Raw genomic sequence first — 18,797 nt, forward strand, 5'->3', positions numbered from 1 at the left:
CTGAGCTGCATAATTGGTGGGACTTAACTTGGAATTTACAACAGCAACATTGGACCACCTCCAGATTGCACAGATGGGAGGTATTACTCATTAGTGAGAAATGAGGAGAAGCCATACAGCTGGGAGACAATTGTCAGGCAAGAAATTTCTCATTCATAGTGTTAAGAACACGCACCTTACCTAAGCAGTATACTACAACTGATCATCATTACTAAAGAGTTCTACCTTCTGTGGCATTCATAGGCTCCAGCCTGTGACTGCCACTGCATTTTCCTTTGATACTAAACACTACAACCTCTAATTCCCTTCTCTTTTGTTTGGGACATGTTTGGGCAGGGGGGGGTTGTCCTTACGGTATTAATTGGTGGTTTCCTGTTAATGTGAATGGCGTATTCTCTTTTCCTGTATGAGAGGTATTAAGCTTTGCTTAAATTACTAAGGAAGCCCAGACTTACAGCTGTCAGGTATTTATTTTGAAACTTTTTCTTGGTTCTAAAAGGATATATAGAACTTTCAATTTTTCTTTATGATTTTTTTCAATACATCAGAATAGCACCCACAATGTGGGCTGATACGTGAGTATTGATGTGTTGTCAGGCTCAAAGTGCAGAAAATATATTTCCACAACTTGTTAATATCTTATAATTATTTGTCATGTCCTAGCATGCTTATTTGATTTGCCCTGTGGAAATACACACTCACCTTCCATCTTATAACATCACATAAATTTACAGCAAACTAATGAAGTGACTCACTGGATAATATTAACCAACTCTACCAGTGCAAAATCATATGATGTCTGAAACATTTATTTAGAGACCTCTAACAATAATTTTAGCATTTTTATTTTAACAGATTAAATTACCCGTATTTCAAAAGTTTTACAACAGAATTTACAAAACAACAGTTGCAGTTTTTGATACACATTGCAGAGGGATGCAGTTTTCCTATACTGTATAGTTTATAAAAGTGTAATGCATTGATATACTGAATACAAATAACTTCATATTTAGCTTGATATATTAGATCTGGGGCATCCAAGATGCAGCCTGTGGGCCAGAAATGGCTCACGGAGTTCCATTATTTGGGCCCTGGTGCTGCTCCTGGATCTGACCTGACCCACACACCACCAGGCCAACCCCATGCACAGGGCCCAAGATGTATACCACATGTGCCGAGGGGTGGGGCAGAAGGGGGACTCTGTGCTGGATCTGGGAGTGGGGCATAGAGGAACAGAAAAGTCCATGGGCCTGATGCAGCCTGTGGACTAACCCAGAGTCACACATCTGCCCACAGGGTTGGATGGGTTTGACACCCCTGTGTTAGATTATATATCTGTATTGTGTTAAAGTTGAGGAAGAATAGTATCATGGAGTGCTTGTAGCTCCTAGTCTGTACACAACATTTGTAGTCTGTAAGAAATCTTTCAAAACTAAGCCTCATGGTGTAATAGTATTAAATTTTTATGGCATTTGAACATGAATTACAATATCTAATTCTTCACCCTGAACACTAGCTGGCACCAGTTGTTTTAATCTCTACTAAAGCAAATGAAGCAGGTCAGCTAGCCTGCATAACACAACCATTCTTTCTTGGCTTCAGTTTTCTGCCCTCTAAACATATGCTCAGGAAAAAGAGGGAAAAATAATGAGAGAGTTTCAAAAAGGAAGAGAGAAGGTTTAAGATATGAGAAATACTCTCAGGTGACTAGAAGAATAGTGTTCACTGAGGCACAGGGCAGAGTGGGGGTTCCACTTTAAAAAAAACATCTTGACTTCAGTATCTTCATTTATGGCTTTGGTTAGGAGTAGAAGCTTATAGTATCAATTTTTATCATTATAAAGTATCATTTAAACTTACAGGTGAGGTTATGTTGCTAAATTAAATATCAATCTCTTATAAATGCTTGTTAACTTAATTCTAGATATAGGAAATGCAGGAAAACCTAATGTAGTAGTTGTGGCAAGCTTGGAATGATAAAGTTATATGAGGGGTTTGGTGAGGGGTGAAGTCTGTGATTATAGATGTGGCAGTTAAGCCTTGAAAATGAAAAAGTAAGAGAGAATGTAAAAAAAAAAAAAAGTAATACAATTTATTTTCCAATTTAGTTCTTGGTCTAGATGTTTTTCCTCTTTCTTGTTTACTTTTATGCCATATTATTTCAAAAGCACTGAAGCCAAACTCTGAATTCTAAGTAAAGGACAAATTGGATGTTACTTTTTGGTGGGAAATCTTTAATATTCAACTTTTTCATTTTTCTACACAGTCATTTGAAAAATTCAGGCCATTCAACCTAAAACAGTGGCACTTAATCATCTTTACCATTCCATACCATAATACCACCAGCAGTACAGCAGCATTTTACAAAATGGTAAAATTTTGCAAATCAACTGCTAGTGCTAGAGAAAAAAACCTGAACTACTGCTGGGGGTTGTGATAACAATTTGTAAGTAGCACTGAAAAAAGACATATGGAAAATAGAGTACTTAGGCATTCCATTACTTCAGCTTGTCTTATACAAATAACTTGCGAGAATACTTTATTGCTCTAGAAAAAGATGAGTAGACAGGAGCTTTACAAATATAAACAAAACACTAAATCTTTTCACTTGTCTAGCTTTTAAACAGAAGATGCAAACATTCTGATGCTAAAGAAGTTTCCCGTATAGCAGTTCATTGGAAAACATGAAATAATTGGCCCTGAATAACTGAGTAAACACTTATCATGAAACCCTGGCCTCTCTGGACCGAGTAAGAATGCTGCCATTTATTTCAGTGAGGCCAGAATTTTACCCTCAGTCCCATAATTTTAAATGATATATATCACACACACACACACACACACACACACACACACACACACACACACACACACACACACACACACAATTTTCACCATGAAAAAGAGAAAATGGTTATATTTTACAAAGTCCTTGTTTTATCTTGTTTTTAAATTTTCTCTGCGAGCCAGTACAAAGTTTATTTTGACCCTCATACATGCTTACTACTCAGTCTGCTCTGTTCCTCTAAGAATATGGTTCATATCCAACTTGCATGTTACAAATGAAAAGGGGAAGTTTGGTAACCCACAGATTTGTCCCTTGTGCATATGCAGACCACATCATACAACTGCCATAGCTAAAGTAAAGTTACCATATCTGACTAGGACCGAGTATCCCAGCATTTAGTTAAGTCTCTAAATGACCTCTTATTCCATGCATGAATCATTTTCCCAAGTAAGGATTAACTTTCTTTGCTGAATGGGAGCCTACCCATTGGGGTAAGTGAAGGAATTCTGTCTTTCACAGCACTTTAGTTGCACATGTAGTCAAGTCTTGACTCCTATTTTAACATTTTTAAAACCGGTTTCTTCCAAAAACTTGTGAAATCTAAGAATATTTTGCCTATTTCCAATTCTTGCCAATGAACTATATGACTGTAGCATGTTTTCTCTGCAGGAAATGGAATAAGTTATCTTTAAAGATTGATAAAAGAAGTTGTGCAGAAGTACAAAATACTATATTGTAGAGAAAAATAAACGATAGAGGAAAGGGGAAAGTACTAGATAAATACAACATAATAGATGACTTTCACTGCTAATTTAGGATTCCATGAACATAAGTAATAATGGATCAGACCACAGTCCCTCTAGCCCAGTATCCTTGTCTCTAACAGTGGCAGGAGTGGTTGGCTTAGAAGGAGAGCACTGATCTGGATATATCTAGAGTGATCTATTCCCTGTTTGTTACCCTCCCTGGAATCCAAATTCTTATTGAAATATCTAGGTAGACTTAATAGTATTTCCTCTTCACCAGATAATATACAAAATGTTATTAAAATAAATATACTTTGCTATAATAAAGTTTTATTTTATAAATATTATATACAATAATATTATAATTTCAAAAATAAAGCCACACTTAATATGGACTTTTTAAATATCAAGCGTCCAAAAAGGTAAATACAGAGTGTTAAGCTGTTGTTTTTGTGATGCATTTGCTTAGAAATGACAACTGACATTTGGGTCTGCTCTCTTGTGGAAGACCCACGGAGTTCTTGATCTCTTGACATTTTTTGATCTTTATAAAGAACAGTAGCAAGATGGAGCATAGACCATTATCAAGAGCCAGCCTCTGAGCTTAATGGCTAGGTACAGATACTTAAAAAACATGAAGTAGAATTGATCTAAGTTGCATGTTTTTTTGTAAGTGGTGTAATTCAGATTGGTAGCCAACATAAGGTACATTTGCCCTTTGGTTGGGGCACGTTGGAAGGGCGCAAAAATGGTTTTGCCATTTTTAAACTAGCCGGTGCATCCTAAACTTCTGTCCTGTTACGGTTATAGACTGGTTTGTGTGCCGAACTTCTGTTCTGTTATGGATATAGACCAGTTTTCAATCACTTATACTAATAAAAGTGTAATGTCTGTACCTGGCCAGTGTGCTTGTTGCATCATACTTGTTTTCTGGGTAATATATCCAAAATGGACCCTAAAGCTAGGGTGATTTTTACAAGGCATAAACTTGTAGCAGCTTCCATTATCTTCAGTGAAATAGTATTTAAATGCCAGAATATTTCAAACTGTAAAAGAGTGACTCCATAGAAAAACTTATGATTCCTTCCTCCCCCATTTTTTTAGAAGCTGAATAAAACCAAAATACCTGGTTTTAACTATGTACTGGGTCAGAAATCTATGCATGGTGTAATAAAAATGGGATCACAATATCTCTCAATAGTATTACCATCCCCTTGAACTCTCTGGATCAGCTTGTGAAAAAGGTGGTCAGACAGAATCCTAAGCAATCCTAGTTGATGCAGACGTTTTTTCAGATTTTAGATTCATGATTCTTGGTTGTAGCCCTCAGAAACATGGAGGATGTCATGACTGTAATGTATTGAAGACAAAAGCTAGGTGTGTAAATTAGCCTACACTGAGTTCCATGTTGCTGTAGCAAAACTGTTGTCAGTACCAAACTAGCTAATTTAAAGCTGGCTCGAGTATGTCTACATTACGCAACGGTCATTGTTGTGACTAGAATATAGACCTGTCGGTGGACCCAGGACTTTATGGCCAATGACAAAATTAAACTCTGGGAAAAGGGGTCTGTCTCTTCCCTAGTTAAGTTCTCAAGTTAAGTCTCTTCCCTAGGCCATGTGCTAAGAGCTAAGGAATTTGTGCCCAAAGTGTAGACCTGTAAAGACCAAACTGCAGGAAGAAAAGAAAATGAAGTTGCTAACAGGCATGGTACAGGCTCTCCCCACCCCTATCTCCTTCTGTGCCCCTGGCAAGGTCATTTAGATCATTCATGTGGTCTTAGCTAATATATAAATTAAAGCCTTGTATTGGTGTATGATTGATTTGGCTGAGAAAACTGTCAAAGCATCATAGAATTGCAGGGTCGGCAGCGACCTCAAGAGACTGTCTAGTTAATCCCTCTGTTCTAATGCAGAATTCAGTCATGTCATTTTGAATATTTTTGCATCATTACTCTCTTAGTTGGTCAATAGATTCTGGCTCCAAAATCTATTGACTGGCTGCCTATTGGATGAGACAAAAAGCATATGACCTAAAAGAGAGAAGAATCAGCATACAAAAATTCTCATGCTGTGAGCAGAGTGAGAAGAGACTCTTGGTGAGACATGTAACCATGTTCTGTTAAATTCTACATTTCCTTGCTCTGTTCTTTCCATCTACAGTGTTGAAAGAAATTAATTAAAAATAGAATGAAGAGAAAATTAAAGTAAGTTCAGATATTATGCGTAAAAATAAGTCATTATGATAATGAAGCAGGATAAAAAAAACAGCTATTAGTTGTGAGGAAAATATTCTGAAAACTATCTAACATGGTGTCTGCTATTACTACTGCAGTTTTATGTTATTATATGAACCAATGTGTAGAAGATTCAGCAAAGTAAATATAGTCACTGTTCAGTGCTGGTTTACCCATATCTGAAATGAGAGCAGCGGTGGGGGACCATAGCTAGTTTATATAAACAAGTAAATTGACCGTCTTGGGTGACCATTCTTTCCATATGGGGATAGATCTTTTCTAATGGGTGGCAGGGAAGGCACTTCGCATAGCAGCTACATGGTTAACTACTTACTACAGCATGTTTCCTTGTTTACCCAAAATTTCTCTAATGCTTTACCTAAGGCTATCCCTTCCCACTCCCTGAAAAGATATGTGTTACCTGCTTAGTGCCTTATATTGTTTTTTCTTCTTAGATCATTGTTTTTGTTAGCTTAGAGCTTCACAGGGCTGTTGGCTTTGGCTGTACTGAATAAGATGCAAAGTTGATCCAGGAGGCCTCAAAGAACAAAACCCTTTGTTCTTTATATACACGATGGGAGATTGTATCCTGGATACCAGTGAGTCTGAAGATTTAGAATCATGCTAGGTAATTAATTGACTTTGAGCTCCAAGTGTTATGGCTGAGGACTAACATAGTTTTGGATTTATAAACAGGAAACTATGAGAGAATATGGAAGTATGAACTATCACTGTAATAATTAGCATTATTTAATATTGTGCCTAGTTTGGGGGCCCATACTTTAAAAGGAAAAAACTAGAAAGGATTTTGGAAAGATGCACAAGAAGCATCTGAAGTCTGCAAAACACACGTTGTACTCCTTTTATCTTATCAAAGAAAAGGTCAAGAAATGGCATATTTTATGTAAATATCTAGATGGGGAGAAGATTGCTGATAGTAGATCCACACCATACTCTAAGCTTTCCTCACAGTGCGGGAGATATTTTATTCTTTTTGAAAAAATAAAAAGTAGCTGTTAAGGAAAGAAGGATCCTAGCTGTTTCCTGGCAAGTGCAGACAGGCCTGTTCTGTAAGTAGATGAGACTAAGACTTAAGTGGTATATTTCTGCCAGAGGCAAGAATTTCTTAGGGAGATCTCTTTTGTTGGACCAGCTATGTAGTTGGGATAGAGTCAGACAGGCTTTCAAATGCAAGACATGCAATATTATAATGCTTTTAAAACAGTGAACTCAAAATGTTAGCAAGTTAGAAGGAAATGGTTGGTTAAAAGAGTCTATCTCTTAACTTCCTTTCTTATGCATTTTCTCATCTGCTTGTTTATTTTTGTGTGTATATTCTGAAAAGGCTGAACTTGTGTTAGTGAATTTTGGTTTCAGCTCAAAGTTTTTGAATTTTCCAGCTGTTTTGGCTGATTTCTCTCTCGTTGCCCACAAGTTAGCTGCTGAATTACAGTCTGATGGCCCTGTTTCTCTGCTTATATGTCAACCTGTGTCAAAGAATGATGACAGTATAGTCCAAGAGTGGCTAACCTGCAGCATGTGTGCCTCAAGTGTCTGTGTGTGGCACATGGCAAATCAGAGAGGGTCTAGGAAGCAGAACAGCAAACCAGGCAGGAAGCAGAAAGCAGAGCAGGCAGGGGAAGGGGATTGGAGTAGCACTCAGGGAGAGTGTAAGTCTTAATTTGTGACAGGTCTGTCAATGAAGGTTGTCCTCCACTGGTAAAGCCTATGAGCATAAGATCATAAAAGAATACTGGAAAATGTAATGTTGCTACCATACATAAGAGTGGCATGGAGTTCAGGAAGTATAAGAAGAAAACATCATTAAATGAAAGTAGAAAAAGCAGAGGTAATGCACATAGCAGAGCATGTCTAATAGAATTCTGGAGAAACTTTTAACTGTGTCTTTCAAGAACCAGACAGAGAAGCTGAGAACGCTTTGGTTTATCAGTGCTCTAATACTGTGAAAGATCTGTGAAGTGAACATTGACAAGAATAGAAATTCTGGGCGATCTACATCATCCTTATTACAAAAAGGTCACACAGATTGTCTGTGGTTGTAATGCCCATTGGGCTCTACAGCAGTAGCTTAGTGAGACTACAAATCATATGGTGAAATGCTCTGTCTTGATCAGTGCAGCTTAAGAAACAACATATTGTTGCCTCCAGTATCTGCACTTTGTTTTTAAAGAAGAAAGCAGCTCTTCACATCATGCAAATGAAGTGTAAATTGGGCAAGGTTTGAGTACTGCTATAATAAAGTCCCGCTACACCTTTTTCTCTTTTTCTGTAATCCAGGCTTATAATATAACTGTACCTTTCTTTGTGTTTGTTTTTGTCTATAACTATCTTTAATCAATGTATTATGGTTCACAGTATTAAATCCAATAGTTTACATCCTCCTAACTTCAGTGTCATTTGTAATTACTCAAATATAAAATCAGCGTCTTTGCCTAAGAGCATTAAAATTTATTTTAAATAGATACTAGAACTACAGCAATCGCCTGACTTTTTTGCAAGTTACTTTGTGGTTTGAGAATACCTGTGAGGTTTGATTAAAAATACTTTAAAAATCTAGTTTTGAAGTATATAATGGAAGAATCCAAATTCTTGGATGGAACCTACTTAAATCTACTTAAAAATTAAAAACTTTCAAGAAATACAGCATAATTCATATGGTTTGCCCATCCTTTTGAAAAAGATGGTTTTAACTGTATTTCCTTTGGGTATCTAAATATAATAAAATCTTATGTCAAGTCCACACAGAAATGTGGGCTTTATAAAATGATTTTTAAAGCCCTATCTTATTACAACAGATAAATAATAAGAAAAAATACTAAACAAAATGTTGGACTATACCACAATATAGTCCCAGTACATAAATGTTTTAGGCATATGTTTGACTTCAGTGGTTCTAAACATGTGAGCAACTTCCCAGAAAATATGCATGAGCCTAAGTGCAATACTACATCAGTAATCAATGTTTTCATGTTACACATAGGTTATCATATACTATTATCCAATTTTCTAATTAAATTAATCCACTATTTGTCTCTTTGGGAGAACAATTAAAAACAAAATGAAATCACTGACTTAATTAAAAACTTATGAGGGCATGTTCTGGATTCTGCTTGTTCAGATTGAATCTTTAGTAGTTCTCAGCTGGTAGTGTAACAGGTGTTTTATCAAAGTATCTCATTTCTGAACTGTCTTTGTGTAATGTAGATAGCACTTCAAAAAAAATCACTGAGTTCTTCTTTGGTTTTCTTCCATCAATATTTATATCATGCATTTTTAAAGTAGAATAATAAGTGCATACAGTCCCTCTTTCAACTTTCTTTCAAAGATTCAAATAAAATTGAAAAAAAACCCAAATAAATCAGTAATCTAGTAGGTGATTAACCAAAGTTCCCAAGGTTATCCAGTTAGGATTAGCCAAGGAGAAAAAAAAATCTTAATAAACAATCTGTTAGCCAATCAGTTCTTCTCCAGTCAGTCTGAAGAAAAGTAAAATGTTACAGTGTTATTTATTACTATAAGTAAAAAGCAGACTTTCTTTATAATATATTAGCATGCTTGTAATTAGCTTAAATCCAATTTTAATGGCTTTGGGTTTAGCCACAAAGCTCTTGGATTTTTGCAGAGTAGAGAAGCAAAGGAAAAGTTTTCATAGCAGGATATTGCACTTCCAGTTATGATTCTGTAGTGTGAGAAACTTGACCCATTTATATTGTTTTCTTGCAAGTGTAATATTTTAGAAATGTGCCAAATCTTCAGTCTCCAGAATTTAAAGTACTTTTTTTTTTTAAACCACGCAGTAGTTAGTCCAGGCCACAATGTCAAGCTCCCTCTCTCAGTCCGACCTGAAAGAATTCATAGGGCAGATTGGTATCCACAACAATCCTTGACCTTTCTGCTGAGACTGACCCATTTTTGGTTTGAGGACTGTAATCTTCAGTCATTAGCACAGAATTGAAATAGGGAACCATCAGATTATCTTGCTTAGGTCATTTGGTGGCCATCAAGTGATAGCAGTTATTAAGTATTGACATGGTTATATTTTAGAAGCTTGTAATTTTTAAAACACCAAGCATAATGTCATCCTCCCTACTAGAGGAATCTGTCAGCTTCAGAACTGTTGGGTTCTTCTATGGTTTGCAAGTTTGAGACAGGCAAGAGGTTACTCCCCTGCCACCCACATTGCAGGTCACCTGTTGGTGCTTTTTACAGGTTCATGTAGTGAACTTTACTCCCCAGTCCTCCTCCTCAGTGCCTGCAGGTAGAGGTTCCCTGAGCAGGCTGCAGAGATCTCTCTTCCTATGGATTTTTGTCTGCAGTTTGGTCTCCATATAGCAGGAAGGAGGTGTGTGGGCAGTACTTTGAAGAATGGTGCAGGTTTTTCAACCTTAGATGTAGACCCCCACCTAATCCAAAGCTTCATTAGCAGAGAGAGGGGTGCACTAGGCAACATCCCAAAAACTTTTCCTGTGTTCATTATTCAGTCTTCCATAGTTCTGTTTTGGGGCCTTTTTATTAATGCATCCTTAATTAAAATTTGCCTCAGCTTAGTTCCTGTATTTAGTTCCATCCTCACCTTGGTCAACCAGAAATTAATGTAGGCCCTGTAGGATGAGGTAAACTGCCATAGTGGCAACTCCTGTTATCCTTAGCATTACAATGAGAACATTTGCTTCCAGTGGCTTCCCTTGTCTTGTTCCTCTAGCCAGTCATCCTGTTTCATCTTAGAGTGCTCCCTGCATAAGAGATTTCTCCAAGCCTGCAAAGGATCTACTTTCCCAGTATTCAAAGTCTCAGCAGGCTAAGTCCACACAGAAGCCACAAAGGGCAAGTTCTATTCTGCACCTGAGAACCGGTATCAAGTGCTACATTGCACATTTGCTAGTGTCTTTCACCAATTCCATCAGGATTAATTGGCATCATGGCACCATGACATGAAATTTTGGTTTGGAATGGGAGATTGGCTTTTTACTGATCTAAAAATGTCTCTCTTATTATGAAAGGAGTTTGAGAGGATGGACATGTCTGGGGCTGGACAAAGGCTTCTAGATATTTTTGTTGCCACAAAGAAAGTGATCTGTTTTGCTTGAGGAGACTAGGTTTATTCCTCCAGAGAAAGCCTGTTTGCTAAACAGTTCAGAAACCCTTTCTTTCTTGATTCAGTATTGAAAACAGGATATGAAAGAAATATTAAAGAGAAGTTTTTTTAACATCTGTTAGAAGGCTTTGTTTGAGACTAGTGTGTGTCTATTCAAAGTGATACTGGTCCAGACTGAGAGGAAATTCTTGATGCTTTTTGCAAAAGAAAGTTTGCAGGGGCTAGAAGAGAATCTTGTTGAAAATCTCCATTCAGGTGGTGTTTGGAAGACTGTTTTTGCCCCAGGCAATCAACAGAGGTGAAAGAATTGATCATGTTGGGTATGGTTTTAGGGAAATTGCTTTAGAGCACATGCACAAATAGATAAATGGGGGGATAACTGGCTTTGGCAATACCACTGCTGAGAAAGATCTGGGGATTATGGTAGATTGCAAACTAATGAGTCAGAGAGTGAGACTGTACTCCCAAGAGGAATTAATGCAGTTCTAGGTATCATTAACAGAATATTGTATGCAAAACATTGATAGTACCTCCGGACTTTGTACTGGTTATATATCAGCTCTGTCCAGGTCTGGGCACAACATTCTGATAGGGAGAGAGAAAAATGGAGGAACTTCAGAGATTAGTGATGAAGAGGATTATGGGATTGGAAGGCAAGTCACATGAGGAAAGTTTGAAGAAAAAATTATGTTTAGTTCAAAGAAAGGAGATTATGGGAGGGGACATGATAGGAATTTTCAAATATTGGAGAGGCTGCCATTAAGAGGAAGGAAAAAGAAAATGTTCTTGCTGGCCACAGAGGGCAGGACAAGAAGGAACAGTTAAATTATAGCAAATCAAATTTAGATTAAATTAAAAAAAAACCCTTAACTTTAAAAACAGTGGACAATAGAGCGAGCAACCTACTTAAGGAAGCTGTCAAATTTCCTTAGTTGGAGGTTTCTGAGAGGCAGCGGGATAGACATTTGTCTGGGATAGTTTTGGAATAATGAATCCTGCATGTGGGAGGGCAGTGTACTAGATGAACCTTACGATCCTTAGTAGCCCTGTGCTCCCAGTAGCCTCTATCAATGATGGATCACAGAGCTTGATTGTATTCAAGTTTAAGGAAGTATTTATTTTCTAGGAATTCAAAAGGTTTCACCCTGTCAAATTCAAGGCAGTATAATATCTCCAGATGCAAGTATCTGTATCTCGGGTGTGGTGCCATAGTATTGGAGATTATCTAATGATATCACAGGAATCATGAAAGAGAAAAATCTAATATCCAGGTGTAGCAAGTTTTGGGTTCCAGGGGTGGCCCTGACACCTCCTGGAGACCACAGAACCCTTGCCCTGCTCCAGCTCTAGGGTGAGCCTCCCCTTCTCACTTGCCTGCCACCTCTTGATGTATTTGTGTGATCAAAAGGGAGGCTGCATAAGGATCCTAGAGCAAGCTTCAGTTCTTCTGGCCTCCAGCAGGTCCCTCCCAAGCCCTGCTGGTCTCAGTTTTGCCCCTCTTGGCTAAGTGGACCCTCCTTACACATCTACACCCCCAAGGCAATCTATCCTTAAGGGCTATTCACAACCTGACTTTCCCTACAGCCGTGTCCATGCCTTGCAAGTGTTACGGTACAGTCACTCCCTTGTTGGGGCCTTGGTCTTCTCAACCTCCACCCCTTTTCTCTAGCTGGACCTTCTAACCCAAGCTCACTGTGCTGGACCTGGCTTCTGAGCTCCAGCTCTTGTCTTGATTACTTTGGTCCTAAGCCTCTCGTGTCCTCAGGCACTGTTGGGACCTCCATACCACTCCTAATGGTCCCAATCCAAACCGTGGGTCTAAATTCCAATGAAGAAACATCCCACTGGCTTTAACGTACTGAACCCATACAAGGTGCAAACATCAACAGTAGCTTGCTGCCTGTGTAGCAAGGGGTAGCTTCCCCTTCCCCTGGGGGGGGAGGCATTCCTCTGTAAGCCATCACCATCTTACTGGCGGGCCCCATGGCAGCTCAGAAGTCAGCCCAGCATCTTCCTGTAGTCTTCCTAACCAGGAGCTTGTCTTCCTGTGACTTGCAGGTCCAGATTGCCTGACTACTCAGGTCCTAGGCTTTTATACTGCCTAAGCCCTGCCCCTTCCAGTCAGGTGATGCTGCAGCCCTGCAGGGATTTCTCATTGGGCCCTGACAGCTGGTTGCTGTGGCTGGTTATGACCGCTCCAAGCAGCCCCTTGTTGCCCAAGCCAGGCTCTGTCCTACTGTCCTATTGCAGAGCAGCTAGCTCTGCAATAGGCAGTCATAGCTGTTGATCCTTTTCCCTTGCAGCCAACTCACAACAGGCAGAGTTCTCCTGCTTAGTTGCAAGTGGACCCTTCACTCTCACGGGCAGCCCGTGCCTAGACAGCAGTGTTTCTTTCATGTCTTTCCTTTTGTGGCTAGCCCCTTCTCAGCTGTCTGGGCTCCATCTGCTGCCATTTCCCTCCTTAAAGTAACAGGAGCCTCAGTCTCCCTGTTGTATCACCTTGACCTAAAGAAGAAAGTTCATTTGAAAATTTGTCTAAGTCTATCCCAACCAAATATATCACCCCATAGAAATCTTTGCCTGTCACGTATTTCCTAGGCCATTGTAGCTACAACATCACTGCAACACTAAAATCCACATTTCTAAAGTCTCACAGTTTTGATTGCTATGGATCTCTTTTTCCCGAGAATGAAAGATTTGAACAGAGCTATTTGGACAATATTGTGTATGACGTGGCAGCCTGGGATACTGTAAAGAAGTTTCAAAATAAACTTTAATGTTATATTTTATAAACTTAAATTGAAGTTAACAAAATTACCCTAAGGAGTCAGACCAGTGAAAAATAGAAAGTAATTCATAAGGAAAGGATGACAGTCAAAATCACTGATACCAGAAAATATTATGTACAAAATTTCTGGTCATATTTATTAGTAATGTTATGCTGTTGATCTTTTCAAATGTCTGAGATTTTGTTTAATAGATACATGCACAGGCTAGAGAACACCTTGTTTCTCTTTCAGATTTGCTCTAAATCACATTGTAATTACAGCAATGCTAAGAATTGAAGAAAATCTTTCCAACGTAAGTGAATTGGTTTTGAGTTTGATGAGTCATGAATTGAATTAAATAGCTGTTCTCTGTATCTTTCTAATGCTTTTAAATTAGGGGTAGAAGTCACTTTAATTAAGTTGCCTGTAGTTTTAATCAGGCATTTATTTAAATAAATGAATCAGCAACAATACAGAAGGGGAATATGAATTCCATTATTCAGCTATGCCTTTTTTTTTTTGCTGTTGCCATGGAGAAGTATACAAATATTTGTACTGCAAACTAACTTTATTTTGTGCATAGGTAAGATGGAAATGCAGACAGAAATTGAAAATAACAGTTGTAGGTGGCTTATATCATACAAAACATATTTTGAAATGCATTCAGGCAAAGAGCAACTGCAAGGTTTGAGCATTCTTCTGCATTAAAGAAACCTGGCATCCCCAACAACACTCAGTAGAATCTGAATGAAAGTTTCTATTGTACTTGCTATAGACAAATGCAGTTTACCCTTCCAGTTTTTGTGATGGTACTGTTATACGTCTACAGAGATAGATAGATAGATAGATAGATATGTATGTGTGCTCATCTGCCTTTTTACCATTCTATCTGTGTTATTAAAGTCAAACATTATTTAACGGAAAGGCAGCTTAAACTTCAGAACACAAACGTTTTTTAAACAGCCAACATGTGAATGATTTGGAGACTCCCTGGTTAGGTAATATGCAGTGATTTTGTAAGTGTTATTTTCTCATGTTTACACTGAGTTCTTCTTATTCTCTGTCTTTGAATTGTCTAGAATGAAGTCATGTTAAACTCAAGGCTATGAACTCCAGGATCTCAAATAGCTGCTTAGTATATCCAGCCTCTCCCTTCCTCCCCACCTTATCCTTTAGGATGATCACAGCTTGTTCTCCTTGCTTGGACTATATCTTTCAATCATCTTTCTCCTCAGAGAATAACTAGCTATTTCTTACTTATTTCAGTGAATTAATTCCCTCTATTCATTGCTCAGCATATTTGGATGAATTCTAGCCTACCAAATATTGAGAGACCTCTATCTGATAATATCAAGCAGTGTGCAAACTATTCCTTGGGCTCAAATTCATCCAGTTTTTCCTGTGTCTGCTTATTCTGGAATGATCATACAGTCTCTTTAACAAGAAGCTGCACAAAAGGTTCCAGTTTCTCCTTCACACTGAGTCCTCTTTCTAGTAACACCCAAAGATAACAGAGAGAAAACCTTCACAGGAGGCTTGGAGATAACACATTTCACCACCACAGCCTTCTTTCCAGATTTTGTTTATATCAGGGAGTAAATTCATCCAATTTAGCAGCAGATAACTTAGAAAAGCAAAAGAACTGACTAGCAGTGAAGTCTAATTCTTTTGGAAGGGACGTGGGAGTCCCTGTGACTGTAATGCATTGAGCAGTAGGCATTCAGAAGCATGTTAAATAGCAATGCAACCAGGACAGCCCCTTATGGAACCCTACCAAAACTTCCTTCTGATATTGATCCATCTATAATTGCACTTTGTTTGAGCCAATTTTCTGTCCACCTTGTAGTAATTTTATCTAGCCAACATTTCTGCAGTGTTTGCATGAGACAGTCTAGGAAGCTTTTGAAAGCCCCACATAAGTCCATACATGCTACATCAGCTGCTTTCCCTTTATCTACCCAACTAGTTACTTTACTAAAAAAGGAAATCAAGTTGCTTTTTGTTAGTATAATTTGTTTTGATCAAATCCATGTTGGCTGCTAGTGTCGAATCTCCCCTCCTCCAAATATTTACAACTTGACTTCTTAATAAATTTCTCCAGTAACTTCACAAGTATTGAAGTCAGGCTGATCAATCTCTATTTCCCCAGATCCTCCTTTTTTGCCATTTTTTAAAGATGGGGGCACTGTATTTGTTATTTTCCAGTTGTTTAGAACCTCACTTCTCCCATAAGTTTGTAATTATTACTGCCAGGGGTTCCAGGATCCTTTCTACCGGGTCCTTCAGCACCCTGAAATGAAGTTCATTCAAACTAAGCAAAAACTCTCTGATGTTCTCTTCATGTTTATGGCACATTCACAGGAATGAATTAATTAATGAGGAATAACCAAGTATTGGGATACTTCTGAGATTTCAAGTATACAGCAGCAGTATGTGTGGCACATAGCATAGTTTTAATTGCTTTTACAGAAATCATGATATTAAATATATGCAGCTATTATTAGTAGAGACAAAACAGATTAGGGACCTGCTATGCAAAAAGTCTGGTGTAGTGACTGACAGCCTTTTTGCTTTGTTTCTCTATCAAGACAGCTTTATTGTCAATCAGAAACAGCCCTAAAATGACTTCCTAAAAAGATGTGTCGTAACAACCTCTGATAATTAAAAATTGTAGTTTTATAGATCTTTGTATCTGTGATTTGCCTGCACACCTATGAAGCAACATGATAGGAGAGAAAAAATGAATCATTCTTCAATACTTACTCAATATTTCAGTGTATTTAGAAATTGGAGTTAGGTGTTGGAGTTATATCTAACTCCTTCTGTAGTTGTTTTAAAAGGAGAATGGGTTATTCAAATAACGTGAGGCACTTTTCCAGTGTTTGTAAATTGCCATCACCTTAATCTTCCCCATGCTACATTTGTAGGGCTCGGTCTGTGGCAGATCTGGGATGGAGCACAGTCGTGCAGTTGCACGGCCTCCTGCCAATTCCTGCTCCACCCAAACTGCCTGGGAGGGGCAGTGGTATTTCTATTCAGGCAGGGGCGGGGGTGTCAAATTGACTTCATGACTCATTGTAATCTACCTGGTTCCTGCTAATCTCTCTCCACTTCACAGGTGTTAACAACCCTCTTTCCTCTTTTAATAATCTTGATGCTCGACTTTGCAAACTATTCTTTCTTCTACAGTTTCGCTGTCTGTTAGCCACTCCTGGTAATTAATGTCTCTTCTAGTTCACAGCCCTGCAGACTGTTTTTAGCTGTACCTAAAACCTTAACTCAGATGCAATAACATTAATTTAGGTGTAGAAATGACTGTCACTGAAGTATTGGAGATGCTGTTACTCAGTAGATTTGTTTTATGAAGCTGAATAAGAGCTGTACATTTAAGTATAATGACGACAGCACTAATGAAACAGTATATCTTGGCTATTTTTTGTCTTGATTGTTTTTTAAACTCTCTATATAATATAGCAAATTAGTCCACATCCCAATGAAGTATATCTTTATTGTTGTTTTGAGGCTCTTACCGTATTAATGCTTCTAGATTCTGTTTAACTGGAGAAAAAAGAGTTATGCTGTATGTGATGATGTGCCACACCACACTTTTCAAAGTCCTAGATTCGCCCATGGGCTCAGTTATTCTATTTGAAGGATATGTCCACAGAACTATATAAGTGTTATTTATCACAAAAGTAATTAACAAGCTGACTGTTAGTTCCTAAGTTTTTTAGTGAGAAAAGCAACAAAGCAGGTAAAACCAGGCCTTCCTGTGTTTTGCTGTAAAATTCATACCTGCTGTAAGCAGTGAAGTGTTAGTTAATTTAAAATTCTTTCTTATAGTTTAAACATTTTTATCATCTTCAGAGTGATACTCTTCCTCAGTTTTGTATTTAGGTTCTGATGTTTTGTTGGCTTTGATAAACAGTGACACAACTCTTATTTATTACACTTTTTTTTTAACCCTTACAGCAAATGAAACTTGAAGCTGAGTCACTGAAGGACGAAACACATGAAGGAAAGAAAAGGATTTAAGAATTAACATGTGGATAGATGCACTTCTACATCTGTATGATGACCTGATATAGAAACTCATGGTATTTGCACTCCGCAACATATTACTCAATGGATAATGTCAATTATCTGTACTCAGGCATCACCACTAAACACTTAAAACTATGAAAAATCATTTTCCTCCTTTCCTTTCCTCTTTGCTTTTTTTTCCAGAATGTCAACTGATGTTTAGTGACACAAGATATAGATCATCACTCCAGCTTATGTTAAGTCTTGTTGCAAAGCCGTAATCACTTGTGTGGTATGAAATAGATTTTTAGAGTAAGCATCCTGGACTCTACTCTTAACTCTGATCTTGAATTACAACTCTTAAAAAAAAAAAAAAGACACAGTATTACTAGTACTAGTAGTAATTCTAATACTAGTATTTCATTCAGTGTACTGTTCCTTATGCTTGTTATCCCATTTGTCCTTGTAGTGAAATAGTTAATCGACCCTTGTATCTTTTGAAAGACAACGCATATATTATTCACAGCATTTCTCGGAAATGAATCTAAATTTTATTATATAATGTGATTGTCAATATTTTCCATAGGACCAGTCACACAGTTATTTGGAAGTGACAGGTATAAAATATATGTTATAATATGCTAATTTTATAAATGTGTTCCAATTAAATTATTTTCAGAAGCTGGGTAAAAAATATTTAGCTGGGATTGCTGATCAGTAGTTTATTATAACTACTTTATTATTTCTTGCTTGTGAAACTATGCTGTACTAATGGGTCCTCTTGTTAACTGAAATAATAGTCATAGAACAATTAAAATTGAGACTGTAATTGTATGTCTAATGCTTTTACACATATACTAAAGTAGCGACTGTTTCTTGCTCATCATGCAAATATTTTCTTAATCTTCAAGTACATCAGAGGTGATGAACACCACGATTTAGGGGAGCAACTCTTCAGGAAGGCAGCCCAAGGGAGGACAGGGACCAATGGGCATAAGTTAGTAGAGGGCCAATTCAGGCTAGATATGAGAGAATTTTTTCTCTGTAAGGGTCGCCAGAATCTGGAACACACTCCTGGCAGAGGTGGTGCAATCAGCCTCCTTGGAGGTGTTCAAGATGA

At 37.8% G+C, this 18,797-nt stretch overlaps 1 protein-coding gene across 2 annotated transcripts in view; it reads left to right on the forward strand.

Moving 5' to 3' along the window:
- The window catches only part of ANO10 (anoctamin 10), a 302,528-nt gene extending 283,977 nt beyond the window's left edge, over positions 1-18,551 (forward strand). For both annotated transcript variants that reach the window (XM_019508811.1, XM_019508810.1), the window contains one exon: positions 17,627-18,551. In XM_019508811.1, the coding sequence (XP_019364356.1) occupies positions 17,627-17,689 (63 nt within the window). In that variant the 3' untranslated portion in view covers positions 17,690-18,551. The remainder of the gene's footprint in view (positions 1-17,626) is intronic.
- Positions 18,552-18,797: the final 246 nt, after the last annotated feature.

The sequence above is a fragment of the Gavialis gangeticus genome, unplaced genomic scaffold (assembly GCF_001723915.1).
Source record: "Gavialis gangeticus isolate Ggan-Ray unplaced genomic scaffold, GavGan_comp1, whole genome shotgun sequence".
Lineage (NCBI taxonomy): Eukaryota > Metazoa > Chordata > Crocodylia > Gavialidae > Gavialis > Gavialis gangeticus.